The sequence below is a fragment of the Alosa sapidissima genome, chromosome 22 (genome assembly GCF_018492685.1).
Source record: "Alosa sapidissima isolate fAloSap1 chromosome 22, fAloSap1.pri, whole genome shotgun sequence".
Taxonomy (NCBI): Eukaryota; Metazoa; Chordata; class Actinopteri; order Clupeiformes; family Clupeidae; genus Alosa; species Alosa sapidissima.
Genome location: NC_055978.1, coordinates 7,548,409 through 7,566,474, shown reverse-complemented (window position 1 = coordinate 7,566,474; position 18,066 = coordinate 7,548,409). Strand labels below are relative to the sequence as shown.

General features: G+C 43.4%; 1 protein-coding gene across 12 annotated transcripts in view; it reads right to left on the bottom strand.

Moving 5' to 3' along the window:
- mybpc1 (myosin binding protein C1) overlaps positions 1-5,480 on the bottom strand; it is a 48,989-nt gene extending 43,509 nt beyond the window's left edge. For all 12 annotated transcript variants that reach the window (XM_042079543.1, XM_042079535.1, XM_042079536.1 and 9 more), the window contains exon 1: positions 5,126-5,480. In XM_042079543.1, the coding sequence (XP_041935477.1) occupies positions 5,126-5,147 (22 nt within the window). In that variant the 5' untranslated portion in view covers positions 5,148-5,480. The remainder of the gene's footprint in view (positions 1-5,125) is intronic.
- Positions 5,481-18,066: the final 12,586 nt, after the last annotated feature.

The following is an 18,066-nucleotide window of genomic DNA, read 5'->3' as shown; positions in this document are numbered from 1 at the left end:
CTGACTCTTTCTAGATCTCTCACATGCTCTTTTTCTCTCCTCTTTGTCTCTGTTTCTGTCTGTCTAATCACACACACACACACACACACACACTCTCTCTCTCTCTCTCTCCCACTCCACACTCTCTCTCTACCACTCTATACCCCCCTTCTCTCTGTCTCTCTCCGTCGAGACACACACATGCTCACACCGCCCTCCCTCTCTCTCTCTCTCTCCTTCTCTCTCTTCCTCCCTCTCTCTCTCTCTTCCTTCTCTCTCCTCTCTCTTGTCTGTCTCTTTCTGTCTCCTCCCTGGTGATAATGAGGGCTGAAGAGCATATTGTTTTACTTTCCTGACCCAGCTGACCAGACTGCAGGTATGTTCAGCTGTCGCTGCCGCTAGGGTGCAGACAGACAGACTCATGACCTCACCCTCTTCTACCCCCCCCCCCCCCCCCCCAAATCATCCCCCTACCCCCGCCGCACCCTCTCCTACCCCCACCCCCATAAATCACCCCTCTACCCCCGCACCCTCTTCTTTTCTTTTAAAAACAAGACATTTCTTTATGACCCTGAACGTTTGAATGTGAATGTATAAATAACAAAAAAGGTATACATTTACATTGCTCCTGGTTACAGCTTTCTTGTGTAAATCAAAGCATTGCCGCGTCAGCCATGTTGCTGTTGGTGAGTTTATGACACTGTGTATGCCACTGAAGAATGGCTAACAAGGACAGGGCTGCAGTGTGCTGTTTATAAGGCCTGATTTATGTACAGAGAATATGTAAGCTGTGGTATTGGGCAGGCACGTGTAGAGAGAGAGAGCGAGAGAGAGAGAGATGGATGGTGGATGAGTGGTCGTATATCTACGGAGGTGACGACACACGGCTTTCCCTCTTCATTCAGGAAAAGTCTTGCATGTCAGAGAGCTGTGGGAATCTAACCTCATGGCTTCATCTATCTATTTTACTGTTGTGCTCACACTCTCACACAACTGACAACCTCCTCTGTGTGTGTGTGTGTGTGTGTGTAGATAGATAGATAGATACTTTATTGATCCCCAGGGGAAATTCAAGTGTGTGTGTGTGTGTGTGTGTGTGTGTGTGTGCATACATATGTGTGTGTAACCTCATGGCTTCATCTATCTATTTTACTGTTGTTGTCCACACACTCTCACACAACTGACAACCTCCTGTGTGTGTGTGTGTGATTGGTGTGTGTGTGTGTCTGTGTGTGTGTGTGTGTGTGTAGGGGGAAACTATAACATCTAACCTCATGGCTTCATCTATCTATTTTACTGTTGTGCTCACACTCTCACACAACTGACAATAACTGCACTATGATTTGAAGATTATTTGACTGAGAGAAAGAGAGAAGATCTCCCAGTGTAGTGAGATGAAAGCTGATAAGCTTGAATGAAAACGTGTATGTTTGTGTGTGTGTGTGTGTGTGTGTGTGTGTGTGTGCGTGCGTGCGTGCGTGTGTGCGTGCATGCGTGCGTGCGTGTGTGTGTAGGGGGATAATAACACAGTGGATTAGGAGATGATAAAATAAGATATTGTAGGAAAGACTTATTTAATCCATGAGAGCAGATCAAGATTGGGGAGATGTGATGGACAAACCATAAAGAGAAAAGAAAGATAGACAGAGACAGAGGACCAAGAGGAGAAGAGATGAAAGGAGGGGCATGGGTGTTAATTACTTTAGATTACAGCGTAGATTTGTTTAATAAATGAGATCAGCATAGATTTGTTTAATAAATGAAAACAGATCAACAGCTACAGAGAGAAAGAGGGAGAAAGAGAGCGATGGACCACACAACAAACAACAATACAGACAGAGATGGATACAGGCAACAGTCAAGTGGAGAATGGTGGAGAGGAATGGACAGGAGAAGAGAAGAGAAGAGAAGAGAAGAGAAGAGAAGAGAAGAAAAGAGTGAAGAGAAGAGAAGAGAAGAGAAGAAGAGAAGAGAAGAGAAGAGAAGAGAAAAGAGAAGAATAGAAAAGAGAAAAGAAGAGAAGAGAAGAGAAAAGAGAAGAGAGAAGAGAAGAATAGAAAAGAGGAGAAGAGAAGAGAAAAGAGAGAATAGAAGAGAAGAGAAGGAAAGAGGAGAGGGATTAAAAGGCTGTCATTCTGAACTATTCCCGGGGTCTGGAATGGAATCCTGGTCCCCAGAGTGCAGCTCTCCAAACGTTTCTCATCCTCTCCAAAGCGTCCCTGAGTGGCCCAGCCCTGCCCGCACCACCCAGCACACCAGCTGTCCACTGACATTTATGAGAACAATACTTTTTCAACCAAACACACACACACACACACACACACACACACACACACTGCTTAATTTTTCAGTGCACTATATTTATACAGGAGATGGTGGTTTGTCAACACACCATATTTATACTGGAGTTATACTGGTGTTGTGGAGCCAAACTCCACACACACAAGAGAGAGAGAGAGAGAGACAGAGAGAGAGAGAGAGAGAGAGAGAGAATACCAGACTCATGAGAGATAGGAACATGGGTGGACGTATCCTTCTAAGAGAGGTATGAGGTTGCATCTTTTAGATTACCCACACAGATAGTGCTGCCATAATCATCATGACTGGGCCTTGATCCTCACGACTGGATCTTTCCCAGATCCTGCAGTTCTTCCTGAGTTCCTAGGCCAGCATTTAGTACCCTAGAAGGCCTCAGCAGGAACAGGATGTGTGTGTGTGTGTGTGTGTCAGTGTGTGTGGTGTGTGTATGTGTGTGTGGTGTGTGTGTGTGTGTGTGGTGTGTGTGTGTGTGTGTGTGTATCTGTGTGTGTGTGTGTGTGTGTGTGTGTGTGTGTGTGTGTCTGTGTGTGTGTGTGTGTGTGTGTGTGTGTGTGTGTGTTTGTGTGTGTGTGTACTGTATGTGTGCACATGGTGCCTCTCACATTGCTCTGTAATAACAACATGACCTAGAACCCTACTGCTCTGACCCATCCATCACACAATAGAATTCCAAAAGCATCTTCAGTGTCTTCCAAATCATCATCACCCTTTACATATCAATCAACCAGCTGGCACACACACACACACACACACACACACACACACACACACACACACACACACACACCGTTAACATGCCAGTAGTAACAAACACACTCTCACACACCAATAACATACCATTAGGCACAGACAACATACACACACACACACACACACACCGTTAACATGCCAGTAGTAACAGACACACGCACGATGGTGTTTTAAGCCCCCACCATCGACTTCAAGGCACCAAAGCCTAACCTTAACCGTAACCGTAACCGTAACCCTTTGCCTAACCATAGTGCCTTCCATGCAGCGCTGCCTGGAAGACGACGTTTGGGGCTTAAAACACCAAACACCCAGACACACACACACACACAATAACATACTAGTGGTCATAGACACACACACACAGACACACACAGACACACACACAAACACACACACACACATACACCTCCAGCATACCATCACTCCCACACACATCTTGCATTGCCACACTCTTTCTGTGCCAGCCTGTCGCCAATCATATTTATATATGTTATATATTATCATATATATACTTTACTGTATGTGTATACCCTATTGCATCAACCACCAGAGATGACTTCACCTCCACCTGACCCCAAAACACTTTGCCAGCAGGCAGACCCACGGACACCCTGGGTGTGTTCGAAATAGTAGATTTGTAGATTACAGATTAGAAATAAACAATTTACTATCTGATTATGCCATTGTTGTAACCATTAATAGCGTCTGGTCTGATATATCTGCCGGCCGTAAAACTAATTTATACCGTTAGCCTGCTAGCTTACGTAAGCTAATTTAGTTTAACGTCAGGCCTTTGCTAACGTCATACCGTAGTGTTAACCAAAGATTCTAGAGTGCTACGCTCATTTTTAAAAGATGCATTTAATCCAAAGTCATGTCTAGTGAGACAGCTCTCTATGTAGGGAGGGAGGCAGTAGGCAGCTGTCTCCCGTTTCAAACACACCCCCTGTCTCTGCTGAATTACTGAAGCTAAACAGGGATAGTGCTTGGATGGGGGACCTCCTTGGAAAATGAAGTTGCTGTTGGAAGTGGTAGTGGGTGGCACTCTTCCCTCTGGCCAAAAAGTGATCCCAATGTCAAAGAAGACACACAGACAGACAGACAGACATAAAAAAACTCTCTGTCTCTCTCTGCCTCATCCCTGACCCACACATACACTCAAACCTTCTCTCTCTCTCTCTCTCTCTCTCACACACACACACACACACACAAATGCAGACGGATCCTGGCTGTCAGGCTGTGCCCTGTAATTGCTACAGGCACTCATCAATCATGACATATCCCATCATCCATCACTTCAGTGACAATCCTTCTCTACAGTCCCTGAGAGTGTCAGTCTGTCATACTGTCATGACAGTGTGTGAAAAGCGTCTTTTTTTATAAACATCCTTTTTGGAGACCCCTCTCACTCTCCCTGTCTCTCCTTCTCCTCCTCTCTCCTTTTCCCTTCTCTCTCTCTCTTTCTCTCCCTCTTTGTCTCTCTCTGCCTCACTTCAGCAGACGAGTACTATGCTGCCAGTAATACAATACCAACGTCAAAGTCACTTTCTAAATTCCACAAAGGGAAAGGTAAGTGATACCAAATGAAAGAAAGAGAGGGAGAGAGAAAGAAAGAGGGAGAGAGAGAGAAAGAGAGAATGAAAACAGCTGGCACATAAAAGTTTTCACAATGCAGATTATCAAGAGATTAGCCCACATACGACCTCTGAATATGATCTCCAAAAGCAAAGATTACACATTTCAGCGTGTGTGTATGTGTGTGTGTGTGTGTGTGCGCGCGTGTGTGCGTGATGAAAAGACTACGGTGGACTCGTTTTGCTTTGATGAGTCTTTGAAATGTGAACTAAAAAATCCCAAACAAGCCCTGCTCCTGGTCACCACAGTAACATCACGTCAAGAGCACTCTAAGTGACCGCTCTCTGTAACCTGTTGCAGAAAGCGAGGTTTACAGTAGGTTCACCTGTTCACCTACGATGTTCCCTGCATTTGCAAATTGCACAAAGACAATCTTCACACAAGGTCTATGATGAACAGAGACACTCAAACACACCCACGTGAACTAAGTGCACAATCCTACCTTTCTTGGTTGGCTCGGGCATCTTGAGTGGAGTCCCCTTCAAGATGTCACGTCACGTAACAGAGGTGTGTGTGTGTGTGTGTGTGCGTGGATGTGTGTATGTGTATGTATGTGTGAGTGTGTGTGTGTGTGTGTTTGTGGCCACCCCCAGCCCAGTCAGGGGAGTGTGTGTGTGACCTCCTCAGAAGCTTGTTCTCAAGTTGGAGGAAGAAAAGCAGAATGTGGAGAAGGATGTAAGAGGGAGAGAGAGAAGAGAGGAGGAAGAGGATGTTGGTGCTGAGCAGCAGGATGAAGAGTGTGTGTGTGTGTGAGTGGGCGATGCGTCTGCGGGCCCCTCGGTCATAGGGGATGGAGGTGCGGCAGGGACAAAGCTGGGGGGCAAATAAACACCCCAGGGCTTTTATAGTGGGGTGTCAGGCCACACCCCGTGGAATGTGAGGGAGAGGGAAGCTCCATCGCTCTAACCGCCCATACAGGGATCACACACACACATACATACACACACACACACACACACACACACACCCACACACACATACACACTGACACATACACTAACAAACACAGACATACAGAGAATGAGAGTTGAGGATAGAGAGACAGGGAGAGAGAGAGACAGAGATAGATAGATAGAGAGAGAGAGAGAAAGAGAGAGAGAGGAAGAAAGTGAAAAAGAGAGAGAAGAGAGAGAGAGAGAGAGAGAGAGAGAGAGAGAGAGAGAGAGAGAGAGAGAGAGAGAGAGAGAGAGAGAGAGAGAGTGTGCGCGTGCGGGCAGAGGATGCCTTCCTTAAGCTCTTGAGTCGCATGCATCTGAGAGTCACCCGTAAGCTATGCATGAGACAGGCAGACAAGTGGTGAAAGGGTCACCCATTAGCCTTGGCACAGATAAAAGGATAGAATTAGAGAGAGAGGGAGAGAGAGAGAAAGAGGGAGAGTATGGTGTGTGTGTGTAGGTGTTGTCATGTTCACCGATGCTCATAGAGAGAAAGAGAGAGAGTGTGTGTGTGTGTGTGTGAGTGTCTATGCGCGTGTGTCTGTATGAATTGACTCTGTCTGTGTGTGTGTGTGTGTGTGTGTGTGTGTGTGATGTTCTGAAACTATGTGTTTCTGTGTGTGTGTGTGTGTCTGTGTGTGTTTGTGATCTTCTGAAACTATGTGTTTGTGTTGGAGTGGGTTTGAGAAAGGACTCAAGATGCCAAAGCCAAGCAAAACAAGAGAAGAGGATTCCACTCTACATTTTTCCAGAATCCTCTATGGCCCAGTCTGCAAATCTCTGGTATCCACGCTCCTACATCAGAACATTTTGCTAACTTGGCATCTTATTCTTTCCATTTTATCACAAACTTGATACAGCCCTGCAATTATGTTAAAGGATCTCGTGGTCTTTTCTATTTAAATACTCATTATCTTTCATATCATAAATGCTCGCAGCAGTAACCATATCTGAGGCAGTTACGTATGATGCAGTCACCAAAAAGCCATTCTGGCAAAACCGTGCGGAGTCTATGGCGTAAGAGTGGGTCTATTATTGGCTCAAAGCGAAGTCTCAGGAAGCATGACCACATGATTGGTGACCTTACAGCCAGGAGTCACAGTTCTGCTTACTGTAATCCCTCGGGCAGGACGGCCTCTCCCGTTGGTAGATGCCACGCACGACGCCACGGAGAATCCCAGGATGCCCGGGAGGTGGACCCTATCACGCGTGCTTTGAGGTTGGCCATAATAAACCTTGACATTTGTCAAGTCGAACATGGATAGAGGTTTTGGTGTCATTGTTGTTGATGAGAAGTTCATTAAGCTTCTGTGATGCTGGGTGCAGGATAGATAAATTTAAGATTGTTGTTACGGGCAGGAGAGCAGGCTGGACAGCAGTGGTGCTGAGCCTGAAGGAGAAGTTCATTTTGCAGGCTGTTTAAAGATCCTTGTGTTTTAAAAGCTACCAGGCCCCAAAATGATGTATAATCATGTTAAGACTCTACCTATTTCCTGATTGCTGAGACAAGAGATTATGTTTGTGTTTGTGTGTGTCAAACGGATAGTATTTCTGTGTGTGTGTGTGTGTGTGTGTGTGTGTGACTTGGAGTCTTTGGAAGAGTGTGCGTGTAAAAACCCACCACAGACCCAATTAAGCATGTGAATTTAACAATATGAAACACCTGTCCTCTTAAAATAAATATGAACCTCAAGGCTGACACTGATGTCCAGTTAATAACATAAGATTAGACACTTTAAATAATAATAATAATAAAAGCTTTTAAAAAACATATCCACATTTCATCCCTTTATTTGGTAAACAGCTCGGGTAAACCCTTATAGCTTTTGCAGATTAGTACACAGTGAGTGTGTTATTGGACACTTGGAGAAAAAGGCAAGTGGACATTCGTGAGGGTCATCTAATCTATGCATACACACACACACACACACATACACACACTTGGGGAAAAGGCCAGTGGAGATTTGTGAGGGTCATCTAATCTAACAAATGCACACACACACACACACTTGGGGAAAAGGCTATTGGAGATTTGTGGGTCATCTAATATAAAGCAGCTGCCTCATTAGCTCCCATCATCGATGACCATGTCACTGTCCGCAGTTCGTTAGAGTTTATTTAAAAAGAGATTAGCAATTCACATGCTAAACCGCAAAGTCCAGTTGATACGCAAAGAAATGCATTTTATGACAGGCTTATTATCTAATGACCACTGATGCGAAACAGACACAGACATGTAAGATGCAAAGATGCACACAGATGCGTAGATGTGCACAAATAGATACAGACTCATAAGCACACACACACACACACACAAAGTTCATTTTATCTCTCCAGCTGTCTATCATGTTATAGGCATACGCCAAGACCATGCACGTCTGTGCAATGTGACAGGCTTCATTGTTAAGTCTTAAGTATGTATCTTTTATTGGTAACACAGGCACACACACACCTAAACACACGCACACACACGCACACAGACACAGACACACACACACATACACACAGATCCTGCCCCATATACGTGTATAACTCTGGCGTGTCCTACAGTGGCAGTGATGGGCTTAAGGTGGTATCATGTGAGCACGGTTACAAAGAAAACATTAAACCATTTAGATGCAGTGTTCTGGACTGGGCTGGGCTGGGCTGAAGCACACATCACAGAGGGGCCTTCAGCATGAGGTCACTCTTACCAGCAGCAGGGCAGAGAGATGAGATGGCAACACACGCTTAAACACATAAACACACACACACACACCCCAACTGGATAGACTCAGGGTGTCCCCTACTGGTGAGAAGTTTGCTAACACAAAAGCATTCATGTGAACACACACACACACACACACAGACAGACACACATAAATAAAGCTTTCATTTCAGTTTTATTACAGTATATAATTGACAAGAAATACACAGAAAATAGATGCACACACACACACATACTATTTGACACATGTGAATGACACACACAGCCCTGTCATGCACATTCTGTCCAAAAGGGGTGCCATTACTGGTCAGTCAGTGGTGGCACTTTCTTCTCCTGGGAGCCCAGCTCCATTTCGGTCTGAGTGACCCATGCTGGAAACTATGGACAATGCCCGCCCCACCTTCGCCTAGGCCTGCGTATTTTTGGACCAGAAAGCCAAAGCACACCCCAGGTGTCTGATTATAATTAGCACTGTCTCAGGGCGATGCACCACCACTTAGCGAGAAGGTCACGGCAAAGGCGTGCATGTTTTTATTTACTTTATTTCCATGATTGAAATTATATGTTTTATTCCAAAATGTCATACATGTTCTGGCTACTGGGATCATCAGTGAGATGTTGTCTGATCTTAGTAGAGGGTGACACGGGAATCAATTTTCACTCCCGTCCCATCCCGAGCCCACACAAATACTCCCGTCATATCCCGATCACGTGACTGCACCCCCCCCCCAAAAAAAAAAATCTTGTCCTGCAAAATTCCGAGAGAAAGGCTCCCGAATCCCGTCCCACTCCCGTTTCGTTCCCTATGTTGTCTTTATTGGTTCCCAAAGGGTGGGTCGTAGGAGATTTTATTTTGGTCGCCAGCATAGTGACAATTTATGTTGTGTAATAGACCTAGCTTATACCTTATATAGCTTATGTGCACATATAGAACACCGCCAGAACGTGGATATCACTCGCAAAATGAAACAATATTTGTCAGGCGCCTACCATGGACCTCACAGTTGCAAAATGCAAGGGACATGAATGTATATTTGCATGAACAATAACGGACATCAGCTCTTCAACATGGATTAAAATCTAGAAAGTATCATTTTAAATCGTAAAAAAACCCTGCTGTCAACAATAGGCTAAAGCAGACATTGACAAGCGGACATGAGGCTTATTTGCGTCATGCGCCTCTTTAAAGTTAACAGTCTCCTCACATTCCATCTTATTTCGGATTTAAAACGCACAAAAGTGCTTTAGAAAGGCTATAATTTAAATAGAAATGTAAACGCTATTTCCTCTTTCCAATCTTGCGAACTTCACTACAGTTAAGCTGCATTGCCATTTATTAGCAAGTTTCCCATAACAACCACCACATAGCCTAGGCTAGTCGAGGTGACGAGGGTTATTAAGATAGGGTGACCAGACGTCCCCGGTTTCCGGGGACAGTGCCCGATTTCGGTGACCTGTCCCCGGCTGGAGTTGTCCCCGGAAAAGTCCCCGGTTTTCACTGTGACTGACAGACCCGAAATTGGAATAAAAGAAAGAAAACACTGACCAAACGCACAGTTGCGCACCCTTCACGCACAGGCTCAAGCCAGTCGAAGCAAGCACTCAGCTCAGACCTCAGAGATGTTCTAGAATGCCCATATTTCTGGTAGGCTATTTCGATTGGTGGAATAGCAGCGCGGTAGAATCTTTGAAATGAAACCACTTGTTGTGCGGACTTATTAAACTATTCATCACGAATGTGCCAGCTGCTCAAGTCCAGGTTAAACTAAAATTGCGGAGTACTCGTCACACACATAGCATACATATCATACACCGATATCACGTGAACGACCGGAACCCCCCCCACACACACACTGATATGTTGCAGTAACCCGCACTGTCGCGTTGGCTTGCACTAGCGTAATTTCACCAACCTTTACATTCACACATGTAATATGCAGTAGCCAACCAACCAAAATATTTGATATATGTTTATTCCAAAAAAAAATAAAGCCTTTGATCATAGCTCCCTATTCCGGTCAAACAAACAACAACTTTGCTCAACAACTTCAACTCATTTTGCATGTTAAAGGGACAACAACTATCCCATCCTGAAAAGGAAAGCAAATCCAGGCACTCCAGGAAAGGTGACTGAGGAAGGTATATTTAAAAAGCCTTTATTTGTTACTGGCTAATTTAAAACGCCAACATGTTTCGACCACACTTGGTCTTCATCAGGGCATGTACAAGTGAATGAGGACTTAGGCCTCGCCTATATAGGGTCAAGAGGTCATATGACCAAAAAAGACATTCTACAACAGGTGATGCTTTGCACATTAATACAAATGTGTAACATAATGCATGTTAAATGGACAACAACTATCCCATCCTTTTTAAAGAAAAGAAACGTAAATGAAAACAATATCCCATAGCCCTTGCCTAACAGAAAATGAGCGACTGTGAACTCAAGAACGTTAAAAGTTGGCCCACTTTTAAGAATTTCTCAACAAAGGAAAACAGACACGTAGCTTTACAGGCCTAAAAGGACATGCACATGCACCGCAAAAAACATTTAATCTATTTTAAGTTTCTGCATTCTCTCCTTCATGTTTGCAAATCTGTCAATATCCTTATTGACCTCAATGTCTCTCTCGATACAGAGGAGCGCTAATGACACAACACTAGTTGCAATATTCTCCTGAACAGAGGTGTCGCTGTTGTGAAAATTAACACTAACTACGTTACACAGCAGAAGAAGCTGCATTAAGAAACACTAGTAGCAGAGAATGTAAACGGGCTCTGCTATTAGCTAGCCTCTGTGATGGTACTTCAGACTTTGGTTGTTACTATTCACAACTACCACCATCATTATCATCTAGTTTCCATGATGTGCGCACAGGTAGATAGATAGATGGATATATAGATAGATACTTTAGTCATCCCGAGGGGAATTTTAATAATTTAAACAGTTTAGTTAGCTGGCTAGCTAGCTAGCAGCTGGCTGAGTTTGTGTAATTTCCTGAAGTGGAAAGAGATTTTGTTCAGGCCTTAATAGATATCCTTTGTTTGAAAATAAATCGTTTCTATTCTTTCCTCTTAATTCCATGTGTTGCAACTCTCGCTGGTAACTTTGTTAACTTATCCAGCAAACTATTAAAAATTCACGACTGTATCAAAACACTGCAACTCTCGCTTGCCCTTGAACTAGTCCATCTTCTGTCTCCGTTTCCACTTTGTCGCGCTCGTCTGAAAAAAAATGAGTGGTGCGCTACCTCGCGCTACCTGGCTAAAATCCTATCCTAGATCTATGTCATTTTGACGTCACGGTGTCGCGCTACCGGTCGGGTGCGTCGAGTATGTAGAAGCCCTAAAAGTCTGACAGCCGCGACTCCATGGTGGAGCGCAAGAAGCTCTTAATGAGTTTCAGTCGGCTAAAACTTCTCTCTGCCTTCGCAGTTCGCACTGCTAATTGGAATCGTCAAGTAAATATGATAAAGAATGGCAAGATTAGGAAAAGCCCGATCCATGTCGTTTGCGATGAGAAATGGGAGGATTCTGTGGGTGTTTAAATGCATGCACAGCTCACTGTACATTGCACAAAATGTAACAAATTCATTAACCACTCGGGTTCAGGGCAGCAATTTTTCCAGCCATTCTCTTGAAATCGGCAAATCGATGTTTAAACTGAGAAACAAAGACGTCAAGTATGTAGTAAAACACATCGACTCTGAATCTGTCCCTGCTGTCTTCTAAAATCTCATCTGCGTGTTCATCTGAACAAATAAAACGCTTTTTCTCACTAACTCTTCCCCTATCAAAATCGGTAGGTTCTAAGTACTCCTCTTCAATGCTGGAGGACACCACTTGGCTAGTTTCTTTCTCCACCTCGCTAGCAACTGTCTCTGTCACCGCAGGTGACGTGTCGGCCTCATGTTCGGCCTGAGCCTGGCAAAAGTACCTTGTCAGTGGGGCACAGCTTGATGTTAGTGTTGACGAACTGACCGAAGTGTCGGTTAAATAACCCGGTTCGTGTCACTGAGCCGGGAGAATCGAGTGCCAAACGTCAAAAACCGACTCAGTGTTCCTAACATCATTCATTTTCACATACAGTGCACACTGGCTTGATTGGCTGTGCTCGAGTGTTCTCGTCGCTACTCTTTCATCGTATCGCGTATTAGCGCCTCTACTGGAGTGGTAGTATAATCAGTCAAACTATGATGAGCCTGTATGGCTCTGGGCCTCATAACCGTGGCTGTCAAATGAGTCAAATAGTTTGCTAGGTTCTTCGGGCCTCGTAACCGTGGCTGCCACACGAGTCAAACAGTTCGCTAGGTTTTCGGCAATTGTAATCAACCGATCACATAAGCCTTTCTAGTGCAAACTAGATGCTTATGTTCATGGAAATTTTATCGATGGGAAAGTATTATATCACATACCTACAAATACACATAGGCCTAATGTTATCTTAGTAGTCATGTTAAATAAATGCTTAGAAGTGAATGACTGTAGGCTACAGGCTGTCACGAGGAGACAGAATGAGACCGAATGTAACCGTGCAACAACCGCTGTACCCTATCTTGTCTTGGTTCTCGGCAAGTTTGATTCATATCAGCCTTGTTAGTGCATCGTAGCCAGCCTAGATTATTTATTCATGGCAATTCACACATTATCGATGGGGAAGTAGGCCTACATCTCATATTAGCCTACATGTCATATTATCTTAAAGTTATAAAGTTAAATGTTAGAGAAGTGAACGTTGCTGGCGTCATAGTAGCCTCACGAAGACCGTACCAGGCTGAACGAGACCGTAATCGAGGGTGAGTCTACTGTTATCAAACGGTCTAGGTTCTCGACAAGTTAGTTATTAACCAAGCCTTATTCTAGTATCGTAGATGATTGTGTTCATGGCAATTTACACATTATTGATGGGGAAGTAGCCTACATCACATAAGCTTCAAATAGGCTACACGTTATCTGGGTAGCCTAGTTATAAAGTTAAATGTTGCTGGCTTCGTGTCACGAAGAGACCGCGCATCAAGCTACTTAGACTACTAAACGAGACCGAAACCGAGGCTATGAGTCTATGTAATCAAAACGGTTGTCTAGGTTCGCGGCAAGTTATTAACCATGCTATGTTTTTAGTGCATCGTAGATGCTTGTGTTCATGGCCATTCATATATCGATGGGGAAGTTCATCACATAGCCTACAAATACACGTCATATTATCTTTGTAGTTAGAAAGTTAAATGTTAGAGAGGTGAATGTTGCTGGCTTCATAGTAGGTTCACGAAGTGACCGCGCGCCAGGCTACTGAAGGAGACCGTAACCGAGGGTATGAGTCTAATCAAACGGGTGTTATCGCAAGTTTGAGTTATCAACTGATCGCAGAAACCTATTTATTTCTCGTGCATCTTGGTGATTGTGTAGCCTACATAGAGGTTCATAGGCTACATTAGGCCTACCGATGGATATAAAATACATACACGTCATGTTATCTTGGTAGTTATGTTAAATGAGATGTTTGTAGGTAGGTAGGCTGTACAACAGGTTAGAGACTGTAACCGTGCTAATGCATGAGTAATCAAACGGGTGTCTAGGTTCTTGGTAAGTTGAGTTATCAACTGATCCCAAAAGCCTTTATGTTTCGTGCATCTTGGAATTGTTCAATGAAATTCATATTCTAAATCACAAAGGGGGGAAATATTATATGACATAGGCTATGTTATCTTGGTAGTTAAGTTAAATGTTAGAAGTGAATAGGCTATTGGTAGGCTCACGAGGAGACCGTGCACAGCTGACTACTGAACAAGACCGAATGTAGGCCATGGGCAGTGCTTGAGTCTAGGTCAATATGAGTGTGTATGTCAGCTAATTTCAGATACATGGAGAGCATGACATTTGCAGCTTGAGGCTACATGTCTTGGAGCGATATGCCGGGGGAAGTAACGCGCGATATAACCCCCTCCCCCCCTCGTCGCGCGAACCGATGACCGAATCTAATAACTCGGTAGGCCAACCAACGACCGTCTGGTTGAACCGACTTGCGTATAAGAGTCGGTTGTCCCATCACTACTTGATGTGACAGTCTCCTCTGCTGCACCTCCAATCTTTCCCTCCGCTTACAAGCACCGGATTTAAACTTCCTAATCATATTTGAACGTTGCTTGCGGCTGAACCATAGCTTTGAAACCAAAGACGGTAGGTTTACGTTCTGGAGGGAAAATGACGCATTTTATAAACAAAATGTTAAACAGACAAAAACTATGCCTAACCCAGCCTACATATATTTGTATTGAACAATTAAGTAGTAAACAATTCCGAATGGATATGTCAATAAACTGTATTAAAAAAATATATACATTTTTTTTTTTTTTTTTATCTGACCAGTGGGGGCCCCCCCTAGCGGCGAGGCCCCGGGTTGTTCGCGCCGCAGCCCCCCCCCCCCCCCCCAAATCTCCGCTACTGATTTAAATATTAAAATATCAAATTTTCTTACGGGGGAGCATGCCCCCGAACCCCCCTAGGGGGGCTTGAGGACTAGGCCTACTGCAGCTCTAGTCTAGTGACGCCCTGGGACAGTGTCCCCGTTTTAAGTTTACAAAGATTAAAATATGTAATGTTTTACGCTTCTCAACTGAAAATGTCCCCGGATTTTGTCTCAGAAATCTGGTCACCTTATATTAAGATCGACTTTGAACACAGTGAGCCATACAAAGTGACAATTACACTGTATCATAGTGTTAATGTGTTGAGTAAAGCTACACATGTTTAGACTGATTTTGTTACCATGTGTGTTTATTCCTGCCGTTACAAAAACTAGCATCTCATATAACGTTAGCGATTAGCTCACGTTGATATGGCAATAGAAACACCTTCAGTTTTAGGTGTAGTCGCTGACGCTGATTGATTGGCTTGTGAACAGGGCAGCTGGTTTGTATAGAGTGGTAAAGTCCCGCACCTTCTACTTCCGGTCCATGGGACCTATCTTTCAAAAAATTATGAACGGGAGTTAATGGAGAGATAACAATTATTTTTTGGTCCAGTTTGAATTGTGCCACAAATTTCACATATGATGTGTGTGAATTTAAAAGATAATTTTTCACGTCAAGAAAGTACTGTTGTTCGATAGACTTCAAAAGTTATGTTGGTTTTGTGCGAATCCACTCAGTGGACTACATCTCTCGTCTCGAACGATGTACGTCACCAACATAATGAAACGATAAGAGCTGTTATGCTAGTTAACGGTTGCATCTTGCTGCCTGCTATGTCACTTAACAGTATGTAATGTACAGTCTATGGACGAATACAACTTACCTGATGTGTTTAATCCTCTGACTCATGGTATTTTCTTCGGCAAGGAAAGCCCAAATAAGACCTGTTGCTGGTATGCTTGTACAATCTAGTGTGGCTGTGAATGAGCTAACGTCACTAGCGCGACTGATGGGTTTGTAGTCGTTGGAATTACGATCTTTCACAATGTTGTAATTCAATAGTTACGAAACAAACTGCAAATGTCTTTACATGAAAAATTGTCTTTAAAATTGACAAACATCATATGGGTAATTCAAGGCACAAGTCAACCGGGACCAGAAAATAATTTATTTTTCGCCATAGACTGCCGTTCAAATTTTTTTGAAAGATAGGTCCCATGGAGGCAAACGGAAGGGGCGGGACTTCACCACTCTGTGGCTCTGATAAGCTACTCTGCGGCTAGCAGTAGCCAATCAACAAACATATTGTGAGTTGTAAGTGGTTCTCTTTTCTAGAAATGCCTTGTACGACGGAGTATTAGGGCCACACATGAAGGAAAAAATATTTTTGCCATGACGAGATTAAACTCGCCATGTTGACATTAAACTCGACATTTCGAGAATAAATTTGAAATGTAATGTCGACTTTAATCTCAATGTATCGACTTTAAAGTCGCCATGTCGACATTAAACTCGACATTTCGAGAATAAAGTTGAAATATTATGTCGACTTTAATCTCGACTTGTCGACATTAAACTCAACATTTTGAGAATAAAGTTAGTTTGGAGAGAGAACGACCGCTCGGGACGATTGAAAGGGAGGACGAATTCCAGTTTTCTTCGACTGCAACAACGATTAGACATAGGCCTATATCATGTGAACAAAACATAAAACATTAACCTCCGTTGCTCAGCCAAATACTTTCCTGTACAGTAGGTCCTTATCACGGAGTTACAGGCGATAAATGCGATGGTCAAAAGTAGCCTAAACGTCATTAGCGGTTTATTTATTTATTGTAGGCCTATTATTAAAGAGTGTTTTTCATCTAAAGGTTCAACTTCATGCTTATGCACTAGATTAGGCATACTAGGCGTTCTCCCCAATCCTAGAATTTCACATTGCTTGTTTGTAATGGATGCAAAACAGCCTATTGCTGAATGTCTAGGGACGAATGAAGCTATCCTCCTCCCGACCACCCATACTAGTAGCCTACATGCGCACATATGCAAGTGCATAAATAAAGTATACATGCACACATGTTCCCTCACGGGATCAAAATAGTATATATGCTTAGGCTATACCTGTGTTTATAGCCTCCTATGTTTATTGCAGGTGAGACATGGAAAGCAATTTTAGAGAAATTAGTTAATATGGAGAGTGACGGCCTGTGGTTCATGAAGGGTAGTTATTTGAATGTGCGTGGCCTTACCCACGTAAAACAGAGTGAAATAGCATTTTGTATAGAAACATTATATCATTGGATACATGTATTATTCTAGCTATATAGCCTAAACGGCATAGTGCATGGTATTTCCAACCGCGAGATACAGCACTTCACGATGACGGCAGTGAGTAGTTAACAGACAAGACGCAATCTATCTGAATATCTGCAATCTATCTGAAATAACACCTATTTGATTTGAAGCCCATTATTCATGTAACATATTGTGTGTTAGTGTAGGCTATCTTAAACTGTGTAGCCTATGCTATGTTTAAACTGGATTGCGAGTTTAATGTCAGCATGTCGACTTTGAAATCGACACGTCGAGATTAAAGTCGACATGACATCTCAACTTTATTCTCGAAATGTCGAGTTTAATGTCGACATGGCGACTTTAAAATCATGTCGAGTTTAATCTCGCCATGGCAAAAAAATTTTTTTCTTCATGTGTGGCCCTAATACTCCGTCGTAGCCTTGCAATCTTTGGGTGCACTCACCGCATGTTTTAATTTAATCTCCTCCGTTCCCCTCCCATCCCGTCCACGTTACCAACAGTGAAATTTACTCCCGTACCGTCGCGGGAGTCCCGGAAAATTGTCACACTCTAGAATAGATCTTTGCTAAGAGTTGGCCTGGGAATACCCATACGAACCTTTGGCAAATTTTGGATTTGCTCTGCAAGTCCATCTGGCCAAGAGGCCATTGAAGCCAATTTCCAATGTCCCTAAAACACGGGCATCCAAATACAATTGCTAATCCAGCATGGCTGTTTATTTCTTTGGAATTGAGTAACCAACTGCATCTAAAACCCTCATTTACAAGATTACTGCACTTCTGCAACAATTTGGTAAGAATTTAATGCACCAATTTAAGTTTAATTTCACTGCTAGTTACGCCGTTGCTGGAAGCCAACGAAACTTTTCCAGACCCACTCTCAATTACAATTGACAAGGTCTGCGTGCTAACCAGACTCAGTTAGAGTGTGATCTCAACCAATATTTGCATTAGTTTTTTTTTTTTAGATTTGCCATTCATTCTGTGAAAAAGCATATGACGAACGTACTGTTTAT